The 24916-nt window shown below is 36.1% G+C and overlaps 2 protein-coding genes across 2 annotated transcripts in view; both read left to right on the top strand.

Annotated features, from left to right (window-relative positions):
* The window catches only part of LOC137573239 (uncharacterized), a 90241-nt gene that overhangs the window by 30060 nt on the left and 35265 nt on the right, over positions 1 to 24916 (top strand). The window contains exon 3 of the mRNA XM_068285113.1: positions 12371 to 12440. The gene's annotated coding sequence lies outside the window, so the exon portion shown is untranslated. The remainder of the gene's footprint in view (positions 1 to 12370; positions 12441 to 24916) is intronic.
* Positions 18521 to 20015, top strand: boil (boilerman). The gene has a single exon (XM_068285188.1). The coding sequence runs from the start codon at positions 18699 to 18701 to the stop codon at positions 19800 to 19802; it is 1104 nt and encodes a 367-aa protein (XP_068141289.1). The 5' UTR covers positions 18521 to 18698; the 3' UTR covers positions 19803 to 20015.

The following is a 24916-nucleotide window of genomic DNA, read 5'->3' as shown; positions in this document are numbered from 1 at the left end:
GCCAAGACAAAGATGGTTAGATAGACAAGTGGGTTAGTTGTGAGCCTATCATAAAATGGTCGCATGTTGAGATTTTCGACACAAAAACATGCCTAGACAATGGTGATAGGCATCATCATCATCGTCTTTTTCAGCATCATCATCGTCGTTATCTGGGTCAGTCTTGTTTCGTCTTCAAAGTGTCAGTCCATGAGTGCGTGGCGGAAAGTGGAGAGGGAATTGCCCTCGTAAATGCCACTAATTTCGCATGCGAGCCCTTTTTGGCCAGCCACGACATATGTACATACAAATGTACGACTATAACCATATTTGTATGTAGATGTATATGTGTATATTTATTTGGTATATGAGTAGATACATATATTATATGGCATAGGGAACATATGCTCCCTCTTATCGTCTTGCCCTAGACCCCTTTCCCCTATTGCTGCTGTTGCTGCTCTTTTGTTTGTGCGAGGACCCGTTTAATGCAGTGGAAAAATGATTCGACTGGGCCGCTTCCGTTCTGCTTCTGCTTTCTTTTTTTTGCTTTTTTGCGGTTGACTTTTTTTTATTTCTCTCTGCCCAACTCCGTTTCTCTTTTTGCCTCTTGGTGGTCCACTTATGGTTTGATTTGAGTTCTTCTTTGTTGTTCGCCAGTCGAGTATGCCTCGCGTTCTCCCTTCTCTTAACTTTGCCTTTTGGCTCAGTGTATGTGTGTGTGTACATTTTCACAAGCGTATGTGTGTGAAAATTTATGATTTGCCAAGTGACTTTAAAAAGCAGAGAACAAGCAGCATCTTTGCCTGCCTTTTGGCTTTTTTTTTCTCTTTTCTTTCGTTTCGTTTCGCTTGACATTTCACTTTTCGAAGTTTGCCTTTTCATATTTCGCATGTTTTCTTTTTGTTTGTTGCTTTTTTTTTTTTTGGTTGGTTTGCTTGACAAACACATTCGCTTTTCCTTTGACACTGCTTTGCCATATACACCACCCAAAGGAAGAGAGGATCAAATAACCGAAAAAAACGACAGAAACATAAAAGTACACTTGTATGAGATGAGAATGTGAAAATTTTCTGTAATTGATTTAAAACGAAATGTTTTAAATATTTTTAATTGGTCGTTAATTGTTCCAACGAAGCCCCCAATATTTCAAATGTTGTCATTATAGTTGTTACCCCTGGAATGAGAACAATTTGGGAAAAAAAAACAGAGGGTCGGGTGATGATATAGAGATCCAATCCGGCTGAATCAGAGATATACAACCTACATGATATCCTCCACCTCTGTAACTCTTACGGTCTAGGAGGAGTTTGCGTTGATCCACACGGACGGATCATCATTATTTTGACTGGAGAATTTAGAATACAGAATGCATTCTTGAAACATTTTATTAGCTTCATATTTAATTAAAAATAAAAATAACTACTTAAAGTTATGTAAACCGGCTCGGGGGTTCACAACAACTACTTATAAGTAACTACTTTGAATTATTTTAAATAACCATGTCTTCCCTGTGGCTGAAACTTTTGAAAAACTAAAACTTTAGTTAAAATTTTATAGCACCTTTTGGACATTATCTTTCACTTTGCCCAACTGGTAATCAACTTGGGATGTTGACCTTCAAATTGATGGTCAAGTTAGATGGTCTGTGCATCGACATTAGCTCATCCAGCTGGGGTAAACCAACTTGCATAAGTTAATAACAGTTAGCACAGTTGGCCTAAAAGTGTTTAGTCCTTAAACTTTTCTTTTCTTCGCTTTAATTACCTAAAAAGGTAATTTGTTTTATCTTTTTAACGGTCAAATTTTGCACAAAATTTTATGCAAAATAATTTTTAAAAATTCAACATTTTTGCAGCAAACACTTAAGCAATTTGTATTGAGAAATCTTCCAATTGAAATAGACCAAAAAGTAAAAATAGTTACATAATTTTGTTTCTCTTAGTAATAAAAGAGAAGGACAGAGACACAAAATTACAATACGAAACAAGACTTCAAAATGTCAATGACTTCTAGAGTATATCAAATTCGGCTTAGCAATAATTAGCTCTTTTCAAAATCTTTTTCAAAACAAATTTTTTCTAGGGCACGTACTTAAGTCAATAGCAGGAAAAGCAGCGGCTTTTTTGTTTAGACCATTGAGTGTTTTATAATTTTTTGCTGTTTTAAGCCATTTTCAGTTTTAATTTTCTTTTTGGCTTTCTTTCTTCGTGCAAGCTGCCACAACATTCTGCACATAAAAACAGCGTATCAATAAAAAGGGATTTCTTCGTTTTGGTTTCCATTTTACTCATTTTGAGCCTACTTTGTCCTGTTTCCCTTTGTGTCAGTGTCGCTTTCTCATTTTGTGTGTATGTGGCAGTTTTATACCCATTAACCTGAGGGTATATATATTCTAATAAATTGAAATCAATCCCTTATAAGTTCTTCTAAACAAAACAATATGTTTATTTCGAACCAAATCTCATTTTCACTTCAAAAATCTAATAGAAATATTTAATTACTTTACTTTTACACTTTAAAATCTCCTATGGAGACCCAGACCCAATATGCTAGGGTATAGAATTTCCATAAGTTTTTTTTTTTTGTATTTTGGTTTTTGTCTTGGTTGTTGCTGTTGACGCGATTTAATCTTTGGCTGCTGTGGATAATTACGGGCTTAAGCATGCGCATAAAAGTCATTACGTAGACTGCCACAGAACGGGCAATTTAGATTTATTCTAATTAGTGGGCCCTACAACAACATTGTATTTCAAATGCTAATCAAAGCCAAAGAGAAAGCCTCCTAAACAAAAAAAAAAAACATACAACAAAAAAATCAACATTGAAAAATGACACATCTTAGGCAGTGAAGTTGCTTGGAAAATTAAGTTTTCTTTCTCTAGTTAATATTCACAACACATAGCTAAAAATGTATTGAGATTCAATCTAAAACAGAAAGTCAGTCAGGGAAATCAAAAATAGCTTCATCTATTATTAGAACAAAATAATCGAGGACAATCTATAACAATATACAATGCAAATAATTAAGAAAATTTGATTTAGGCAGTACAAGTTTTTGAGTTTTTGTTAGAATACAAAAACTCAAAAACTTGTACTGCCTAAATCAAATTTTCTTAAGTTAAAGAAGAATCATTTTAAAACATATTGAGTAGTTTTAGTATATTTTCATATTTATAAATCGAAGCCAACATAGTTCTTCCTACAGAATAGCTTAAATGAAAAGAAAGCGACAAGAAGCGGAAAGAAAAGTTCAAATTTTCATTGCTAAACCAAAATTTTTACAAAGTTTTGCAGCTGATTAGTTGCTGCCGCCTAGCCTCATATATATTTCAAAATGGCCTCAAAATATGGTAGTCAGTCAGAGGCAGAAAAGCAGGCACTCTTGCCTGCAGAGAGAGGCAGGAAAACTTTTTAACTAACCGGCCATGATTAGCTGCTAGTCAACCTGTCTGTCATTTCTTTTAACTTTTCTTATTTCATTCGTTCTCTCATCTCTGGCAAGTTGCAAGTTTTTGGTCCGGTCGTTGTCAGACTGCCAAAAATAAAGATAGACAGCAGATTGCATTGTATAAGTATACTATATACACACATATATACATACATACATACATACATATCTATATATATATATATATATATACATATATATATTGGCTTTTCTATTTTCATATTAATTATCCACAATCCAAACACTTTGTTGCAAAGATTTTCAACGCTTCGTTGCCAGCATCGCTATTTTCATTATCTTCATCATTATCATTCTCATCATCATCATCATCATCATCAGCAGCAGAAACAACAGCAGCATCTTCTTTATCGTCTGTCTCCATCTTGGTCTTGGTCTTGGTCTCGGTTGTCGTCGTTGTCTGCGTCTCGACCATTAAATATTTAACGCCTGCCAAAACACTAATGACAAACACTAAAACTCAACACTAAATTTGAAATGCTTAAAAAATTTTATTTAAGCATCCATTAAGCAGGGCTTTAACAATGTTGAAAGGTAAGCAGGTAGAAAGAAGATGGCGAAAGGAACACCATATTGAATGGTTGGATGAAACGAAGGATGATGATAGTGAATAAATGGTGAAGGGCAAAAGTCGGAGGTTACATTTTTTTTGGCAATTGCAAAATAAACGCAACATAAAATCAAGTAACATCAAATATTTTTTCAAGCTTTAAGATTTTTCGATGTTTGTGTGTGTGTGTAGGTGGGTTGTCATCAATTTGACACGGGCAGTGTTGCCACACTTTGTTTTTATTGCCTGTGCTTGCTTTTAACGGAGGGCGTTACTTTTTTTCTCACTTTCTTGCTCTGTTCGTGGGCGGAAATACTTTGATTTTCAGACACAGAATGTCTAACAAGATGATAGCAGTATCCCTTAAATATATATACCTGATTATTCGTATGACACAGCGTTGCTTGCATTATTTTCACTTAAAAAAAAAAAGAGCTACTTCATCTTTTTGGGTGAAATTTTAAATGAAACCAAAAATTAGCCCATCAAATTCATTCCGTCAGTTTTCAAAAGAATTTATCATATTTACAAATGAACATAGAATTTTGATCTAAGCTGTGTGTATATGTGTTTGGTTTCAAATTATAACAGTTTTGAGATTTAGTAAAAATATTGATCATAGCCAATATTATGCGAATTGCCAAGCTTACACAAAACAAATACCTTGGAGTGAGAGTAGAGGTGATGGGGCTTGGTTTGTTGAAAAGGTCTTATTGTTAGTGATGGTTACCATCGTGGATTCAAGTTTGGGCTTTGGGTTTGAGTCTGGTGTTCCTTTTTAGCCAAGAAGCAGCCACCGACAGCCATACAATTTTAATCACATTAAGTTCGCGTCCTACCCCCCGCCTTTTGCGTTTCACAGCTTTCCATACACTATCTATCTCACTTGCACACTGTGTGAGTGTGAGTGTGTTTGTATGTGTAGATGAGTATATATGTGTAATGAATATTTGCAAGTTGTGCCTTGAGTTTCAGTGCAAACACAGCGCAAACAAACTTAAAAACTGTAGCGCACTCAAGCAAAATAAATACTCGAGCAATAGCAACAGCCAAGAGACTGAAAGAGATGGATAGATAGAGAGACAGACAAACAGACAGAGAGAACGATTCAAGAGAGGTAACGGAAAAGAGAACAGGACCAGACCGTAGCTCGTTTTCTTTTCATTTCTTTTCCCGTTTCTGTTTCTTTTTTTTTATCATTTTGTTGTTGTTTTCTCTTTGCAAAATTTATTTGGTTAAGTGACTTTGAGTTTGTATGTGTGTTTGTGTGTGTGAGTGAATGTGTACGTCTGAGTAGGTAGGGAACAGCGGGGAGTGCCTTGCATATTGAAACAAAGTGACTACTGACATTGCGTATACGCAGCATGGTCTTTTTTTTTTTTGCTAACCCAAAAGAACAGATCAACTTGCTTGCTTGCCAACTAATAATTAGCCAAAATCACAAAAAAAAAACCAAAAATATTTTTTAAGTGGGGAAAAAAACTGTTAAACTATGCGAACTCATCCTTGGATGACTCATAGCCATTTGAGTAAGTGCATGGAAATGAAGTTTTCCATAAACTTTCTAAACCAATCCTGTTTTAATTCGTGCCATTCTCATTGAATATTTGTTTTCATTTAAGCTGTGATAAGAATTAAAGTTATACAAAATAACTAATAAGTAAAGTTCAAATAGTTAAATTGGAAAAAAAGTTAAAATTTATAACTAATAAAAAAGTTGCTTGTTGCTTTTTTGTTTCTGGTACGTATATATAGAAATATATATATCAAACTGTAGGCTCTTCCATTGACAACCTTGGCGCCCAAAATCCCCATCGAAAATCTGTATGCAAATCCGAAAACAAAGACCCGCTTTAGTTGCAATGTAAAGGCATTGGGGGGAATGGCAAATGCCGCAACTTGGCTGTAAAAAGTACACAATAAATTTACATGCCACACCACACACACACACACACACACACACACATAGCACTTACATACACTTTTATGAATAGGAATTGTTAGTGCCAAATAATGTAGTGAGCGAGACAGAGAGAGAGAGAGAGAGAGAGAGAGAGCGAAAAAGAGATGGAGATGGAGAATTGCATAATGCCTAATAATCCGCATATTGTAATATCTGTATTATATGGCCTGTCGGCCAGGCCATGTTGCAACTGTGCAACGAATATCATTATATGGCCACCTATTCCCACACCCACCTCTCTCGCATAACCAACTACATTCCTTCCACCGCACAATTACTATTTTCCCTCTGTCTCTGTCTCTCTCTCTATATCCCTTTTTCGTTCTCTCTTTCTCTCTCTCTCTTTCACATATGCAAATATTATGTATATAGAAAAAAAAAAAAGCTGCAAGTTAATCACAACGGAACAGAAACAGAATCGGAATCAGAAACTGAATACGAAAGCTAGTAGCCTAATGCACAGTGGAACCAATGCAATTGATATTACTAAATAAAGACGATTGCGATCTATTTATGTCGGGGTCATCACAAATCTCTCTTTATGCTTGATATTACGTCGGGGTCGCCACAAATCGAACTATCTGCATAGAATTACGAAGATTCTAATTCGTTAACTTGATAAACCATATAGATACTAATAAATTTTAAAATTAAAAAACTGCAAGAGATCATAGCTAATTTTAACAATTTCATATATTTGAATAGCTTAAGCCAATTAAGGGTTTTGATCAAACAGATCTAATCTTATATAATTAGATTATTTAAATCGAAATTCTTACACTGTGCTTTATGTGTAGATGTGGTTGAGTGTGTTTAAAGGGCTATGACGCCTGCCAGGCTGCCATTGCCTCTGTCAGACAAGTGTCGCTGGTACCAACCAGCAATGATCCCCTCTTTGCTATCGTCGCCACTATGGCATGCCCCCCACCTATGCCTTCGTTGTTATAGTCTTCAGCGCATTTGGCATTGCTCCACGTGCATTGCATTGCATTATTTGTGCTCATATGTGGTCCACAATGTGTCTGTATGTGTGTGTGTGTGTGCTCCTTTGGCCCAAACCAAACATAACCTCGCCTGCCCCATTTCATCTCACCTCCTCGAATGTTTTAACCCCCTGGACTATTCTCTGGTCGCCTAGCTGGCTTTTATGCCCGCAGATTTGGGTTAAAAGTAGTTCCCCTTGTGTATTTAATAGCATTTCGCCATCATTGCTACTGGTTGTGTGTTGGTTGAGTCTGGTTACGTTTTGTGCTTTTCTCCATTTTCTAGGCGAACTTTATTTTTGTTTTTTTTTTTTTTTTTTTTTTTTTTTTTTGCTTTCCAGCAATTGTTATGAAAATTTATGAAGTGAAGTTCAATTCGAATTGATTTTGTCTCTGTTGAACTCCGATTTAATCCCATAAATAAAGGCGACACTTTCTTTAAACTTTCTCATTTCGTTTCGAAAATATATTAATTATAATGTAAAAATATTTTAGTTATTGCCCGTTTAAAACTTTCGAGTGCTTAACAAATGCTCTGTCATTTAATGAAAGTGTTTTTTCAACTCTTTCGGCATTTCAAACAAATGACAGAAAAATGGCAGTTAAATTGTTGTGTTATTAATTAAGTGACATTAACTGGGCCTCTGTCAGGCAGAAAGCAAATATAAAATAAAAGGTAAAAAAAAAAGAACACGAAACCAATTCCAAAACTTTTAACAATGACAACTTCCATCACATTTCATTAGATTTAATTGAAAAAAATACTTTTTTTTGTTGTTCTTTTTATTTTGTGTTGATTTTGTTTGCTGTTTTCTCTGTTCGTTTATTAACCGCAACAGCAACAGGCAATTAAAAGGCGGGCAAAGCGACAAAGGGGTGACAAGAGGTTGAGCTGGGTGGGAGATGGGTAGGAGATGGTGACGTGTCGAGGAGGAGGAGGAGAAGGATCGACCAGATAGTTAGTTCGTTTGAACTAACCACAAAAACGGATATCAAAATGGTTTTATATAAATTTGATTTTAATTTGAAATGGAAAACGATAGAAAACGACAACAAGAGGAGCATAGAGAGAGACGCAGAGAGAGAGAGAGAGTGAGAGAGAGAGAGAAAGTAGAGTGGACTAAAAGTGGTTGGGCACTTTAATTTGCTAAAGGTGTCAATTTGTTCGGCAATCTAGAAAAGCAATTTGAAGTTAATTACGTACAAACGTTGTCAACCATGCTATAAACCAATAAACGAGTGAGGAAAGAAAAGTTTAGCGATATGAAAACAATTTCTATCTGGAAAATTGCACTCATTCATTTTGATTTACTTGCTTTGTTTATTTGGATCAATCTAATCTCCAATCTATTTCCCTTTATGAATAACAGTTTTCAATTTTTAACAAGCTAGCTATGTAGTTGCTTTAAGCCAATTGAATCAAATGGTCTAGAAATTTAATCAAACTTAATTTTCCTTACACTTTTTCCTGATATTTGCCTCCCTCTCTGTTATTGTTTGAGATTTCTGATGAGTAAATCAATTTTTCCTCTAGTTATAAACAAAAGGCATCAATTTGTTTGCTGTTCAAACAGACACCGTAGGGGGAAGTCAAACAAAAGGTATAAATTTCCAGCATAGAGAGAGCAAGAGAGAAAGAGAGAGAGAGAGAGAGAGAGAGGGAGAGAGAAAGGGAGAGAGCGAGAACAAAAGGCAAACATGAACAAGGATATGGTTATGACTATGAATATGAACGTAAATATAAGCATAGACATTGGGATATGGTTATGGATATGAATATGTCAGATGCCTGCAGATGTGCAGCGATGCATCTCAAAATCACAGAGGGGCGGCTAAACAGTTTAATTAAACTGTTACAGAGTCACAAGATGCAATTTCAATATTTTGAAAAGTTTACTTTTTGTTTTTGTAGAAGTAGGAGCAGAAACAAATAGTTTATTCATCAAAGTGAATTCTGGTTAGGTTCTCGTTAGTCTTATCCTTATTATTGGTTGATTGTCCATGAGTTCTGGCTAATTTTGGTGCATATCAAGCGGAAAATGTAACACACATACACACACCCATGACATAGACATGAACATGTGAACATGAAGCGAGTGCAAAGTAGCTAAAGCAAGAGTCAGAGAGTCGAGAGTCATGCAATTATAATTGATGTACATTTTAGCCAAATGAACCAGAAATTTACCTGGCATATGTGCATATGCATATTCATATATGTATGTATGTATATATTATATGTATACTCTCTATGTACATACATACATATGTATGTGTATGGTAAATGTCGGTACCAATTGGTATGTAACGCACTGTGCCACCAGCAAAACTGTACTTGTGCCAGAAACTGTTATTTAATATTAATTTATGCATTACTACAGCGCTTAAATTAATCAGTAAATTGCATGATGCACATCAGACTGGTACAGGAGGCAGACAGGACGTTTTACCCGACAGGCCACATAACATAAGGACAGGAGACAGGTTACTACAGACCCAGGGAATGAGCATGGGAAAAATGGCTCAAAAAAAGTTAAAACCAAAAAAACCTAAAACTGAAACCAAAACAGAAACTGTCTGTTCTATGTATGTGTTTTGCTGTCCCATCTAAAAATTAATTCCATATACCGCAAAAATAAATATAAAAAGCAAGATTTAGTTTTCATTTTATTACTTGAGATTAAACCATTTCTTTTCTTAATATGTCATCGAAGCCTCTCATAGAATGTTATCGATGACTTTTCATAAAATGTCATCGATGACTTTGGTAAAAATGTCGACCGATGACTTTTCATAAAATGTCATTAATGACTTTTCTTTCTCATCGTTACCGCTAAAATAAATGTAAAAAGCAAGATTTAGTTTTCATTTTATTACATTTTATAAAGCTTATATAAGTCCAAACAAATGGGGCCAAGAGCTAAACCATTTCTTTTCTTAATATGTCATCGAAGAATCTCATAGAATGTTATCGCTGACTTTTCATAAAATGTTATCGATGACTTTGCTGGATTTCCTAAAATGTCATCGACCTTTAATAACATGGTATCGATGACTTTTCTTAAAATATCATCGATGGCTTTTCTTAAAATGTGAATGATCAAGCTCGGATTACTACATTATATAGCTCCCATGGAAAGGATCTGTCGAAAACAGTGACTTTTATGAATAACTTGGTTATTTTCTTAGCTATTATCATTTAAGTCAATATTTGGCAATATAGAACTATATTATATAGCTATCATACAATGGAATGCTATATGCTCCGCGTTGCTCATGATTGTAGCCTCTTTTTTTCGAGAATATAAGACATTTTAGATAAAAACTTTTTTTCACGTTGTCGTTGAAGATAAGTAAGTAAAGATAACCAAAAAAAAAAACTGGCAAGAGCATACATACTTCTGCGAAGTTATGTGGATTTTTCTTTGTCCTGGACAAATTCTTATGTACAATTACAAGACGGAATTAGTTAATCCTTTTAAATGTGCAAAACGTGATGAAATTTTGTTTAAAAAGACAAAACATATGTACTCTTGATCAACCGATGACTTTTTAAAATGTCATCGATGACTTTTTAAAATGTCATCGATGACAAGGGTGAAATTGTCATCTGATGACATTTCCTAAAATGTCATCGACCTTTAATAAAATGGTATCGATGACTTTTCTTAAAATATCATCGATGGCATTTCTTAAAATGTGAATGATCAAGCTCGTATTACTGTATTATCACTAACCATAGAATACATAGATGCGTCAAACTCAAGTTTTTTTGATTACAAATGCTAGCCTGAGTCTGGAACCCCAGAGAACTTCGGCAAAAGCCGAACAGCGTAGAACCCCAGAGAGCGGTCGCAGCGAGAGCGAAAAACGTTCGCTCGCAGCACTGTCGCTACGCATCGAAAATAATTCAGTCTGCCACAGATCGCAGAACGATGAACACATGTCTGTGTCGCTGTGCTCTCGTTTTGCATATGTATGCGTACACTCGTCGGTACATGCTCAGGCTTCGTAGTGTGTGTGTGTGACGTGAAGTTGTACAACATCTCATTTCAATAGCTCCCTCAACCAAAATTTTTAATTTTCGACAAAAAAGCGACAATGCGAATAGGTAATGCCTCTGTGAAAAGAATATCAAGAAGTATTGGCATCAGCTTCGTATGTGTCACGGTGGCTGTGCCGATAGAGTGCTCGCTTGGCGATCCGAATATCCCTGGTTCGAATCCCAACTCACTCGATTATCGTTAATGAAGGTTTTTTTTTTGTTTATTTTTATTTTTTTATTTATTTCTATTTTGTTTTTTTTTCTTTTTGTTTATATTTTTTTATTTATTTTTATATAAATAAAAAAATAGACAGGAAAAAACCTTCATTAACGATAATCGAGTGAGTTGGGATTCGAACCAGAGATATTCGGATCGCCAAGCGAGCACTCTATCGGCACAGCCACCGTGACACATACGAAGGTGATGCCAATACTTCTTGATATTCTTTTCACAGAGGCATTACCTATTCGCATTGTCGCTTTTTTGTCGAAAATTAAAAATTTTGGTTGAGGGAGCTATTGAAATGAGATGTTGTACAACTTCACGTCACACACACACACTACGAAGCCTGAGCATGTACCGACGAGTGTACGCATACATATGCAAAACGAGAGCACAGCGACACAGACATGTGTTCATCGTTCTGCGATCTGTGGCAGACTGAATTATTTTCGATGCGTAGCGACAGTGCTGCGAGCGAACGTTTTTCGCTCTCGCTGCGACCGCTCTCTGGGGTTCTACGCTGTTCGGCTTTTGCCGAAGTTCTCTGGGGTTCCAGACTCAGGCTAGCATTTGTAATCAAAAAAACTTGAGTTTGACGCATCTATGTATTCTATGGTTAGTGGTATTATATAGCTCCCATGGAAAGGATCTGTCGAAAACAGTGACTTTTATGAATTACTTGGTTATTTTCTTAGCTATTATCATTTAAGTCAATATCTGGCAATATAGAACTATCATTTTATTGCATTTTCAAAGCTTATATAAGTCCAAACAAATGGGGCCAACAGCTAAACCATTTCTTTTCTTAATATGTCATCAAAGCCTCTCATAGAATGTTATCGATGACTTTGCTAAAAATGTCGTCCGATGACTTTTCATAAAATGTCATTAATGACTTATCTTGCTCATTGATCACCTTTCTTATACACATGATGAATCGATATAAATTATTTGAAATATTCGTCAGGTCTTCTCTGTAAGAAATTTGCTTTTACTTCGTCTCGCCATGCACCAAGTAAAACAAATATTTTAAATTTAATTATTGCTTGTCAATCAAAGCAAATCGGGATAAGGAACTGTCAACGATTGAAATTTGCCTTTGCAAAATGAATTCCACTTACAATATTATATTTGACTTTTTAAATTTTTTTGTTTTCGCAGGACATCTTCAACGTATAAAGTACAACAGTTGTATATGTGTGTGTGCGTGCCTATGTACTCAAACTTTTGGGTAAGTACAAAAACCTTTATGACTGATTTACTCATCAAAACTATTAGCTAAGCCTCCATTTTCATCTTTTGCATCTAAGAACTGTATACGTTTTTAAGGTATTTGTATTTGTTACTTTTTCTGTAACAAGGACATGAATTTTTCATAACGCCAATTTTGGTTTTTAATGGTTCAGAATAGAGGTCAGTCAGTCAGTTAGCCAGTCGGGCAAGGCTTTCAGTCATTTGACTTGTTGCGAATGATAAATTGTCGACACTACTATGGCTTGCTGTTGCCGGGCATGGTTAGGTGGTCAAGTGGACAGGGGCAAACGGGCAACGTTGCTGCAATTGTTGAGTCTCTTTGTATTTTGCCACGAAGAGAGCAAATTGTAGCTATTCTTTGTCTCTTTGTTGAAGTGACACAATTTGTGTACACTAAAAATAGTAAATATATTAATAATAATATCAAATATACACAGGTGAAATTGGCGAAATTATCATAAAAAATTCTAGATCTTTCAGTTGTATTAATTTCTGGAAGAGTATTTTGCAAGTCGACCTTAATAATTCAGTTACAATTTACTTTCTCCGAACTCGTCAAAGTTTTGCATGGAGATAGTTTACTGTGTTCTCCATTTTCTCGCCATCACTTTCTCATACTTTCTACCTCTCTCTCCCTTCTGTTTGGCTCTCCCACTTATTCCCTGACGGTCCGCACAACTTGTGATTTGTTGGGTGCTTTCTGGTTGGGTCATGATTTTCAAATGAAATGCATTTCAGAACTTTTGCGGTGATTTAATGATGTTTCATGGCTGCGCCTCGTTGCATCCGACAATATTTTTCTCATTTAAATGACAGTTTGCCTCGGCCATCTTTCCTAGTTCCCCTCGCCCCACTCTCTCTCACTCATTCACTGAGCTTCATCTTAAGCTCTATTTACTTATCCAACAGTCAACGAGGACCATCTAATAAATAAGTGCTGCACTTGCCCCGCCCTCTTGGCTCTTTGATTTGTTTGCTATAGAGATGGTATGGTCCTCATTCATTTCTCAAAATGCAGAATTGGTTTAATTACTCGTAAGCCTGCGGTCAACCTTGATGTTCGCTCGTTTGGCTATTTTATTTTTAGATGACAATTTTTTACAATTGGTTTTGCCATTTAACATTCTAATGTTTTTTTTTTTTTTTTTTTTTCTCATTTATCACTATTCATTTAATTTGCTTGTCTAATTAGGCCAAATTATATGATTAAAAATAACTGCGCTACCAGCAACGATATGCTAGAGAAGGGATCGGGGAAACAATTACAGCAAAAATTATGCCAATTAATTATGACATATCAGTTACAAAAACAGCGAACGAAAACGTAAAGCTACGTAAAAATGTTACAATAATAACAAGAAAATCTGCATAAATGCCATATGTTCAAGCATATCATGATTTATGGCGACAAAATATATGTTTGTATATATTGAGATAATAAAATTAAGGCAACAATATCGAACAATGTAAAATTTTGTGATGACTTTTTAATTAAAAACAATAATAATAATCTCATCAAAACGAGCTGTAAAAAATAACCAAATACATTTAAGCAATATTGATGGGTGGCTTAAAATCATATGTTTTCCACAAACAATTGCTATGGAGATTAGAAACTCATATCATTTGACTTTTGAAACATATTTCAATAACAAGAGTATATGTACACACAAAAGGTGGCGGCCATGAGACTCAAAATTGAGTTTGTAAAATGGATTCTGCAGCTTTAGGCATAGATCAAGCAGCTTGTGGGGCAGCTATGGGACTCAAAATGCGTTTATTAGATTGGAAATTTAGAAAGAATTTTGAGTTTTGTGTAAACGCATTAGCAAAATGTTTCCAAGTCACTTGACAAAACAAACGAAGAAGGCATCATATAGTGCGTGTCTAATATCTTAAGAAGCAGGATATGGGTTTGTAGCAGCTTGATGCCAATAACCAGACTGTCTCACCTTCAAATCACAATAAATGATGGTATCACAGTCCTTGGAATCAAAGCGAACTAAAGAAAATCTCCATTTTTAATTCCCATGCTAAGTTTACAATTTATCCTTACACCAACCACAGTAATATCGAATCGAACAGCCTTCAGTTTTGATGCCTTCCTACATACATATGTACATATATTTCGACAATGGTCAGAGACAGCAAATGCTGTCGCTGCTTAGATAAAAAGGTCTACCAAAGGTTTTTGCTATAAGGGATAAGAAGAACGTATACCGTTCAATCATCCATCATTTATATGTGAAATTGAATCACAGACTAACATAAAAATAGAAATATGAATCCTTCTCCGTCATCGTCAATTGCGGTTAGGTAGTGTTAGTGGTAGGGGAGAGGAAGAGTCGACTGTGGATAAGAGGGATATCATGTTGACAACATCACAATTGATGGAAGCAAAAGTCCAGTTATTAGCTGAGGTCTTTGCAGCTTGGCCAAAAGTAAATGGTCCTTTTATTGCCAGCAATCAAAAACTATGCTAACCCCCACATATGTACATATACATATACATAAAACATATAAACTATATAAATATAGAATACATATATTGTATATATCTATGTATGTATAAATATATATAATGTATGTTGGGTCTTTGCCATGTGCTCTGTGGCTTTGGCAAAAGTTCTAATTTTTCAAAAAGAAAACCGACCACAAAATAAAGCACACACACACACACACATATATATATACACAGAGATACGTACACCCATTTCTTATTACAAATCGAGCTAGCGGCGTGCCAAAAAGTATGCCACACTTTGTGTCTGCTTTTGCCCATCCTTTCTTTCTCCTTTTTTGCTCCATTTTTCTCACTCTTTCAATTTTTTGTTATTTTTGGTTTTTTTTTTCGTCTGTTTTCCATTCCCATAAGTGAATGGGGCAAACCAACTGACGCACTTATTTTGCGCTTTGAATCCAATCACGTACCAATTTTCCAAATTTAACCTTTTTTCAGCTCAGTCTCAACGGTCGACGAGAAGCAGTACGCTGAGAAGAGAAGCAAAGAAACAGCAGCACGAGTAGCAAAAAGAAGCAGGCGGTTGGGAGGAGGTCAGTCGCGGCTGCCAATAAAAACCATTTGCCAGAGTGAAATTTATATGGCCGCGCGTCAATAAAAAGAAAAAAAGGAAGAGGCAAGAACAGGGCGCAGGCGGTGCAGTAGATCCTGAACGGGGCGAATGGAGGGTTAGTGAAAAGGTTGCCAATGGGCAGACCGAAATGGAACCCGCAGGCCAAAACACTCTTTGAATCGTTTCAATTGACCGAAGGCTATGGATGCTGCTGTACCAACAATCCCCCACCCACCTGTTTCGTCACTTACACTTCCATGCCTGATTACAGAGAACATTCCGATATATATCGGCTACAATTATTTTAAGCACAGCGATAGTCTCATGTAAGCCCTGGATAACGTTATTTTTTTGGCAATGAATGCGAAACTATAAGGCGTTGCCACATTATAATGATAAAAAAGCTTTGGCCTTTTGGTTTCGTACTCGTTTTAAAAAATTAGCTAAAGCTGTAGTTAAGAGGCTTAAAACTAGAAAAGGTACCTTGAGGACTAGAGATCATATTATTTTTAATAAGACTATTAGACGTAAAACGTTGCCAGATCGTTGTGCTGACCAATGCATGATTGCTCATCTCTAGCCAATTGATTGTTGGACTTCGGTACAAACGAATCATGGCCGTTTGCCATATTAATTTCGCAAGCTGCGTAATTTGACCGGACCCTTTCACTCCTTGTGGTCCTTCTACACGATTCTACTTCACTTTACTTTTTCGCTTTCGCTATCTCATAGCTTGGCTTTCTGCCTCTTCTCTGCCTTTGCCATGGCTGTTGGTCTATTTTCATCAGCTTTGCCCTTTACCCTTTGCCTGTGTCTGTTTTGGTTCATGCTCCATACTCCATGCGCCTGTAAGCGACACCATAAAATATTGAACACATACTCGCAAATGCACTCACATACCCAATGCATCACCCAATTCACTCTCCACACTGACTGACCTCGGCAATTTTTGAACTCCCATCGATGGGCTCAAGTTTGCCTCTTGATTCGCTCACTTCGGGGCATGAAACATATATTTTCCTTCTTTCTTTCTTTCTTTTTTTTCTTTCCAAGCATTTTTTTTCTTCACTTATGGTAGCACCACTTTTAGCTGTTGTTGCCAAAAGAGTCGTTGTCCCCTTGCCCCCTTAAGCTGCTCGTTTACCGCCGTCGTTCATCGTCCTCATCCGCCACCAATCATTTTCTTTATTTTTGCTGGCAGCACGCGCATTACATTACATTACATGGCCGGAACGGGTCGACCCGGGTCCGTGTCCGTGTCTGTGTCCGAGCCCATGTTCATGTCCATGTCCGTATCCGTGTCTATGTCCGGCGCTACTATGCCTTGAGGGGGTACAGCAACATTTTCTTACAACACACTTTACTCACATTCTGGTTGATATTTCTTTTTCTACTTATTTGCCCCACCGACAATGACTGTGTCAAGTGATGCTGATGTTTGCCACTTGAACGTATCGAATGTGAAATAGAACACAAAAAAAATCTTTTCATAATGAATTTTACAATAATTTCAAATGTTACTTGATTTGTTAAACTCTTTTTGTTTAACTTAAGGCACACTCTCTCTTCGCTTCGAGCTCTTTAATGTGCTTTTGCTGGCTTTTGGTGGCTTCTTCTGCTTCTGGCTCGATTTTCGGTACAAATTGATGCCATCTGTTCGACGTTAAATGCCTCAAGGATTTTTCGTGGTTTTTCTTCTTCTTTTTTTTTTTTTTTTTGCATCGCTTTTGGCTCCAGTCGCCGGGTCGTTTGTCGTGCAACACTTTCAGCACTTTTTAATGCAGTGGCTGCATAATTTTAACGCGCGTAAGTCGCCTGCATTATCCGGGCCATAAATCGGACAGGAACAGAGAACTTTCCACATGCACTTTGGTCCGCTCTTGTCCTTATTTGTTGCACGACTCCTACATTTTTTCCCTTCATCCTCTTCATTTTTTGGTTTGATTTTTCTTTTCTTTTTTTTTTTTTTTGGGACGTTTTAATGCGGTTGAGCAGTTAATTTTGGTCAGCGAGCAGCTCAATTTTCGGACGATTTGTTGCCACACACAGACACCGAAATATATATACTCACATGTAGGAACATACATACATACATACGTATGTATGTGGGTATACATTTGTGTATGCACACCTGCCTTAAAAAGCCACTAAAGTGGCACTCAAATTACATTTCATTATGCTGATTGAGGGGCTGCGGCACAAAACCCTTTTCCTTTTTAAGCTACTAAATATCTTTCTGTACACTAAAAGAAATCAACGAAACATATTCTAAAAATGGATGCTATAATTTTGTTTCGAAATCTGTGTGATCATTTTACTCCATTGTACATAATGAAAATCGACTTATCAGTTTAGAGAATAAGAATTCAATTAAGAATAATTGGTTGTGAAATTTGACAAATTTATCAGCGTTCCTTATAATAATATATTAATTTAAGGACTATTTTGTTAAGTGTATACAAAAATGTTGGTAAATCCGACTATAATATACTATATGCATATATATTTTGGTCTGCCACCCACCACCTTAAATTCAATTTGTTTGCCAAGGCAAAAGTTATTGATTTAATTTGTATCTGGGGAATGCTTAATCAAAAAATATGTATGAGTAACCGACTCCAACTCGACTCGAACTTCTCAAACTTCGATGGGACGCTCTACTTTTTTCTCTCTCTCTCTCTCTCTCACACACTTTTTCTCTGACTCAATTGCCGAAAAAGTTGCTCTGGGCAATTTGTTAGCCTTAAAATATGAGAGCGTGTGGTGCTCGTTACCGATTTTTGTGGCTCTAGATACTACCCATTCCACTCAATTGCATAGCCCTCCTAGTCGTCCTAGTCTCTCTCTCTCTCTCTCTCTCTCTCTCTCTGTGTTATTCTCTAGCCCCATGGAATAGTTTTGTGTGGCAGACGTATCGATAGCCACATAATTTCCCCCTTGGTTTTAGATTGGCCTGGCTCAGGCTGTCATCTGTCAGTTGCCGTTTCGTTCTCTATTCTCTGATAGACAAACACATATAAACCGATACGCACACACATACATTTCATAAAGGCACAGACTCTCAATGAAATAAGTAAGACAACAACAAAATATACAAATCAGTAAAAAAAAAAAAAAAAAATAAGAAAAGAAAACCAACAAAATAAAATCCTCAAAAAACAATGGATTCCAAAAGCAATCGTCGCAAGAAAACGAAAACTAGCCAGAAATATATTGATCAATTTTCGGACCAAAAACGCAAGACGAAAACAGAAACTGAAACTAAAACCGTGGCGGACACTGATGGCGAAACCCGGGCTATGAACAAAGAAAAAGAGGAGCAACGCTTTCGTCTAGATCAATTGTCACGATGTCCTGGCAAATGTCCATTGAGCAGCTGTGATCAAATGGTCTTTCCTTCCGGATTTCTTGCGCACTTGCTGCACAAACACTCGCGCAACGCTAATTCGAAAATTTCCGAAATCTTTGATCATCAGCCGCTACGTATGCATGTTGACCCCTGGGAATATCAGCTCGACGAGGTACATTTATTGGCAATATTGATGTTTGGGGGCGTTGATGGAAAACCAGAGACACTACCAGGCCGACGTTATGTGTGTTTCGCCAACACCGCTCTAATGAACGAACGTCGTCGTTTGGAGCATCATTTGCCCATTATGGTGTTAATCTGTAAAACCACGTGGTATGCCCTGTTGCCAGATAAACGTTTGGAGAACGAGCTGGTAGCCGTCAATTCAGATAATGCCGCAATCTATGTGCTTTGGCTGGTGTCGCCAATTCTGACCCAACAAATCTACTACACGATAACAATTTTTGATCGTTCCTATACGCACTCACGTAGTGTCATACGAATGATACGTAACTTTATACACTCCCAGAATCCCAGTGATTTTCTTAATCAGGATCAGAATTATATGATTCTACGTGAACCGGAGGTTGTGGAATTGTTGCGCAACGATAATGATCCCGTAGGTGGTCGCAAGGGTCTTCAAATGGAGTTAATTGTCCATGAACGTCCAGATGCTTGTCACACGGCGCAGATGAGGATCAAATATCTAGATGAACTCAATGACTTACAATCAGAGCCCAATGAGCAGCCACAGCCACAGCAACATCACCGTAAATTCAATTTACTGCAAATGCCGCGTATTAAAGGCAAAAAATCAAAATTATCACGTAAACCGACTGCAAATGCTTCATCACATATTCTAAGAAAGGGCAGAGACAATAGTGATCGAAGCACAACATCAGATAATATGTTTTAGAAGTAAGACACATCACACATAAAAAGACAACAACAATTCGATTAATTCTTCTTTGGTATTTTGGTAAACAAATGTTTTTAAATTTAATATTTATGCTAAATTTTCTGTTACACTTACACTAACAACACTCAGTACGAAAAAAAAAAAAGAAACTATGCAATTACATATACTTGAAATGCGAATTTATGAAATTAAAAACAACATTTAAATGCATTTTTTTTTTTTGGCTTTATTTTTTTTAATTTTTTATAATATTAATATCTATAAAAAGGAAGAAACTCGAATTGAAGTTCAAAATTTTGAATTCTTTAACCAGATGATTGATCCAAGCGGTTCCGAAAATTAAGTGGCCTGCACAAAAAACGTACCAGAACCCCATAAATATTTTCTGGACTCTTGTGAAAAATGCTCCTCCTCCCAACAGGAATGAATCTACACCCAGGCAATGGGCATCAAAACTTCGCATTAATTTGTATGGAATTCGGTGAAGAGTTGACTTAAGAAACTTTAATCAAAATTATATAGAATTACAAAATCAATCAATTGTAAAATAGCTAAGGTGGATACATCAACGTTTTAAACACTTGGTGGAAAAACTATAAGAAATGTGAATATTTAGAAAAGTATTTGTTAGTTTTTATAGAAAAACCCAAGGAAGATCAATTTTAATTAAAAAACCGCCTTAGCAGCAATAAACATTTCGTCTTTCTCACCACTGACTCTTACCTGTTCAACTGTGAAACCAACAAACAACAGCCATGAGATTTTAAAATGAAAAAAAAAACAAAGGATATGCTATAACCTACACCAAGTAGGCAAGGTATTTTATTTTACAAGTAATGAAATTATTTTTCAATCAAAAAAAGTAAATATATTTCTGTGTGTCTCCTGTTCCTTCCCACTATCTGTCCCCTTTTTTCTCGCTTTCGCTATTTCCATTTCTATACGCTATTCATTCAATATAAACTACTTACTATAAGAAAATTTTATTTTTCTTTATTATATTATCCAACTGCGGGCTATTTCTGTCAAGCTGACAAAATACGAAAGAAAAAGCAAAAACAGGCAAAATAAAAAAAGGAAACACAAAACGAAATGTTTGAAGGCTGGGCTGGAGAAGGCTATGTTGGAGGAGAGAGAAACAATCTCATCTAAAAGACTTTTTCTCACTTGAAAAGTGCCAGGCAAACAAACAAGAATAGAATAGAAGCTGAAGCGCTGCAGCTGAAGAGGAACAAAACTGTCCAAAACCTTCCTGGAACTGAAATGCCAGGCGACGAACACAATGGTAAAACCAAAATAAAAAACTAGCACTACGAATTTACAGATACCCTGTAGAAATATCTACCAATCCCTTAAAAACACTCTTGCTGCTCTTAACCAAAATTGAAACTTGTCCAATGGCGAGTAGATGTAGGGATGTAAAGAAAAACTAACTATTGTGTTATCGTTAGCATGTAGATCAACTCTTTAACTAATCAATGCTTTAGGTTTATAGGGTATAGAAATTGGTGGAATTTTCAACACCAACATTTATAAAAGGAATCCGAAATAGGACGGGAAGAGGGTTTGTAGAAAGTCTCAAGTTGAGGTTGTAGAGGGTGGACCAACGAACTTTGCACAGGCATCAAAAAGGTGAAAATAAGAATAGCCAACAACACACATAAAATGCGACAAGCAACTACAATAGCAACAAAAACAACAACGAGTACAACGAGAACAACGAGAAAGCGAACGCCAAACGAGACCAAGAGAACGAGAAATGGTGACGGGAACTGTGAAGGTAGCAACAAAAGTGAATCCAGAGCACTCGCTACCCATCTCGCTCCATCTCTTCTGTTTGCCGTTCGTGTGGCAGTGGCAAACTTTTTGAATAATTTATCTTGCGTTGAAAGGACGTTTTCATTAAAATTCGCCAACGTATTTAAAGTGCGAGATAACTCCCAAAGAGACGATTATTCAAGTGAGTTCATTTGCCTGCTAGGAATGCAAAATGCTTGGCAACCGCCTCATTCTCATCCTTTCCCTCTTTCTGTGTGTGCACACTGTTTTCCTGTGTGTGTGTGTGTAGAAATGGCAAGAACATTGGAACAGGTACAAAAAAAAAAAACAACAAAAGAAGAAACAGAAATCACATTTAACAGGCCTGCGGTAATGGTAGGGTATTACAATGAAGTCAGGCATATAAGTACTTTCATTTATTCTACACTTATTAACCTTTAATTCGAACTGACTTTAAACAATGTTAATTAACAATTAAACAATCGAAAATAGTAAAATTATATGTATGAAAGAAAAAGACAGTAAAAAAAACCAAAGAATCATATTAAAGACAACACATTAGTCACCATCTGAAAGAAAGAGATCCAATTGAAAATCAATAAACATACTCGTTATCTATTCAAAACTATAAAGTCCACCTCAACCCTCTTCAACTCTCTGTTTTGGAAGGTCAATGCTACTACTAGTCATCACACTGTCCATCAGTTTCTCTCTTTGACTTCTTGTGCAATTTTCCAATTTTTTGTTGCCCCACAAAAAGCATAAAAAAGGTATTTTCCAAGTATTTCCTCCCAAGAACTACAACAAGAACTATTTTACATTTTTATTGTGAAAAGAATTCCCCTTTTTTTTATTTAAGCTTATAATTTTCTAGCAGGAGGAAGCGGGGTGGATACATTTTTGTATACCCTTACAGAGGGTATTATACAATTAATCAGAAGACTCCAACGCAGTAAAGAAGAATCAGTACAGCATTTATATTTTTGATCAGCATGAAAAGCCAAATCGAGATGCCCATGTATGACGATTCACTAACACTTAAAAGCTACTGGAAAAAAAGATGAAATTTAAGCTTTCCATTGCCTAAATAAGATTCAGAATTCGAGCATATAGCTGCCATAGAAATGAACAGTCGAAAAGTCTAAAATCTTATTAGACTGGGCTAAGTGAGGAATACTTTATATTATATTTTATATGACAAAGTAAAAGTTGCAAAATGGTTCGAACTACAAGGGTATATAAACTTCGGAGTAGATGTTCTTCACTGATATTTTGTTGTTGAAAAAGTTTTTACCTATTCACCTTTAACAGTCACAATTATGTCAACTTTTCTCACTTATTGTGACAAACCTACGTATGTATGTATGTGTGTGTGTGTGAGAAACAATCAAAAATTTAGAAAAGTGTGCTTAGAGTAGATTGTCTAAGCTTTACCTAATTTTACTTGGCCAAATGTCCGGAACACAATAAATATAAATTATTATTTAATTCAATATTTAAATCAAATTGTATATAATATACCTATATAATGATAGAATATCCTTGGAGTATTGTTGTATCCCCTTGAGTGTTACATTCTATTGAGAATGCCCGTGCCATAGTTTGAATATTTATGAACGATTTGTGGGATTTTGGCTATAATTTGATTTGGCAGGTAAATTTCCCACCGTGAAATAGTTATAATACGTGTGGAGGAGTGGCCAGTGGCTAGTTGTTGATATTGGTGTGATGGTCCAGGTGTTGTGGTTATGGAATGTGCGGGGCAATTGATGGCTAACCACATGATTATACGATATCCAAAGCATTAATGAAATGCATTTGGCCACACAAATACACACACATTCACACACACACATACAGGTATATGTACTGTTTGTATACAAAGAATATTTAATTTCGGTTTTTGGAAAATTGCAAATGAATTAATCAAATTTTCAATTGCCAACTAATCAAATGCCATTTTTTTTCACACTTTCTCAATTATTTAAAAGAATTTATAAATATATTAAATGAAAGAGGTGTGCCCCATAAATAAATAAATATAGTAATATATTACTTCAACAGATATTAAATACAATTTTTATTTCGAATTTTGTAAACAAATCAAAACTTTTCATTGAACATTTTCTTTTTCAAGTGAATTGCTGGTAATTTGTATGCCAACCCTCGTATAATTTGTTGGTTTTTCATAAATTAAATGCAATTTTATGCATACAAACAAGCGGCATCAACATACATTTTTCATATTCATTTGCAGAGAAAAAGGAATTTTTATAAACTATAAAGAAATGCCAAAAGGGTTGAGGTGTGTTTGTTTGCCTTGAATGTGGGGTGGAGGAGGGGTGCGGGTGTGGGAGAAGGTGTGTCCGGGGTGTAGAAATGATATGGAAAAAGTGCACATAAATTACTTTTATATTTTGTCGCTATTTTTATATTGCCAACACTTGTGCGGAAATTGCGCGATGAAACGATGCAACGTTGGAGTTACAGTTGGAATTGAAGTTGGACAAGCTATAAGAGCCACCAAGAGTGAGTGCAAGTCTAATGGGGGCTGCGGGGACTGCGGTGTTGTCGGAAAACGGTAGCAGAAAGCAAACCAGTAAAAGTAAAAATTGCTCTGTGCGACGCCATGTTATATGCATTTTGTAGCCAACGGTAATACGCCCTTTTGCATAGCTCTTCTCCCATACCCCTTTTGTGCATCTTTCATGGTCTTGGCATGGGCACACGGCGTATACGCGATATTTACGAGAGATACGCGCAGGCAGCGTAAGCGGCAAATTTCACCATATTTCAGCTTAAAAAACAACAACAGCAGCAGCAGCAGCAGCAGCAAAAAAGCGATACAGCAAAATTCAACATAAATTGTAAAAACAAGAACAACAACAAAATATATAAAATACAAAAAAAAAAAAAAAAACGCGTACATAAAAATTTATACAAATTATGTTCTACTTGAGCTTTAAGCATGCTGTTGGCCATTTAAATTTAGCCTCATGCAAAGTCGATGAATTTACAAAGACTACTACAATATTCTTCCCTGCATCACGATGAACATTGACCGCAGCCGAATAATATCATGATGCCATATAGACTCTAAGATCTGGCGATGGCAAATAAATATTATTAATCACATTATAATAATGTGCGCGATTATTAATTGGAATTAACCGATGAAAATTTAAAATATATGGTCCAAGAAGGTCCTGCTTTTAAAAGGGTACAATATTGGCCATCTCAAATGTAAAGACAATTCGAGAAATATAATTTGAACTTTGAACCAAGCGTTTAAATCCAATTCAACTTCGTCAGTGGGTGAAACGGCTTTCGTT

This window comes from Drosophila tropicalis, unplaced genomic scaffold (assembly GCF_018151085.1).
Source record: "Drosophila tropicalis isolate 14030-0801.00 unplaced genomic scaffold, ASM1815108v1 contig_4, whole genome shotgun sequence".
In the NCBI taxonomy this organism is placed as follows: Eukaryota; Metazoa; Arthropoda; class Insecta; order Diptera; family Drosophilidae; genus Drosophila; species Drosophila tropicalis.
This window is presented reverse-complemented; position numbering and strand designations above follow the sequence as displayed.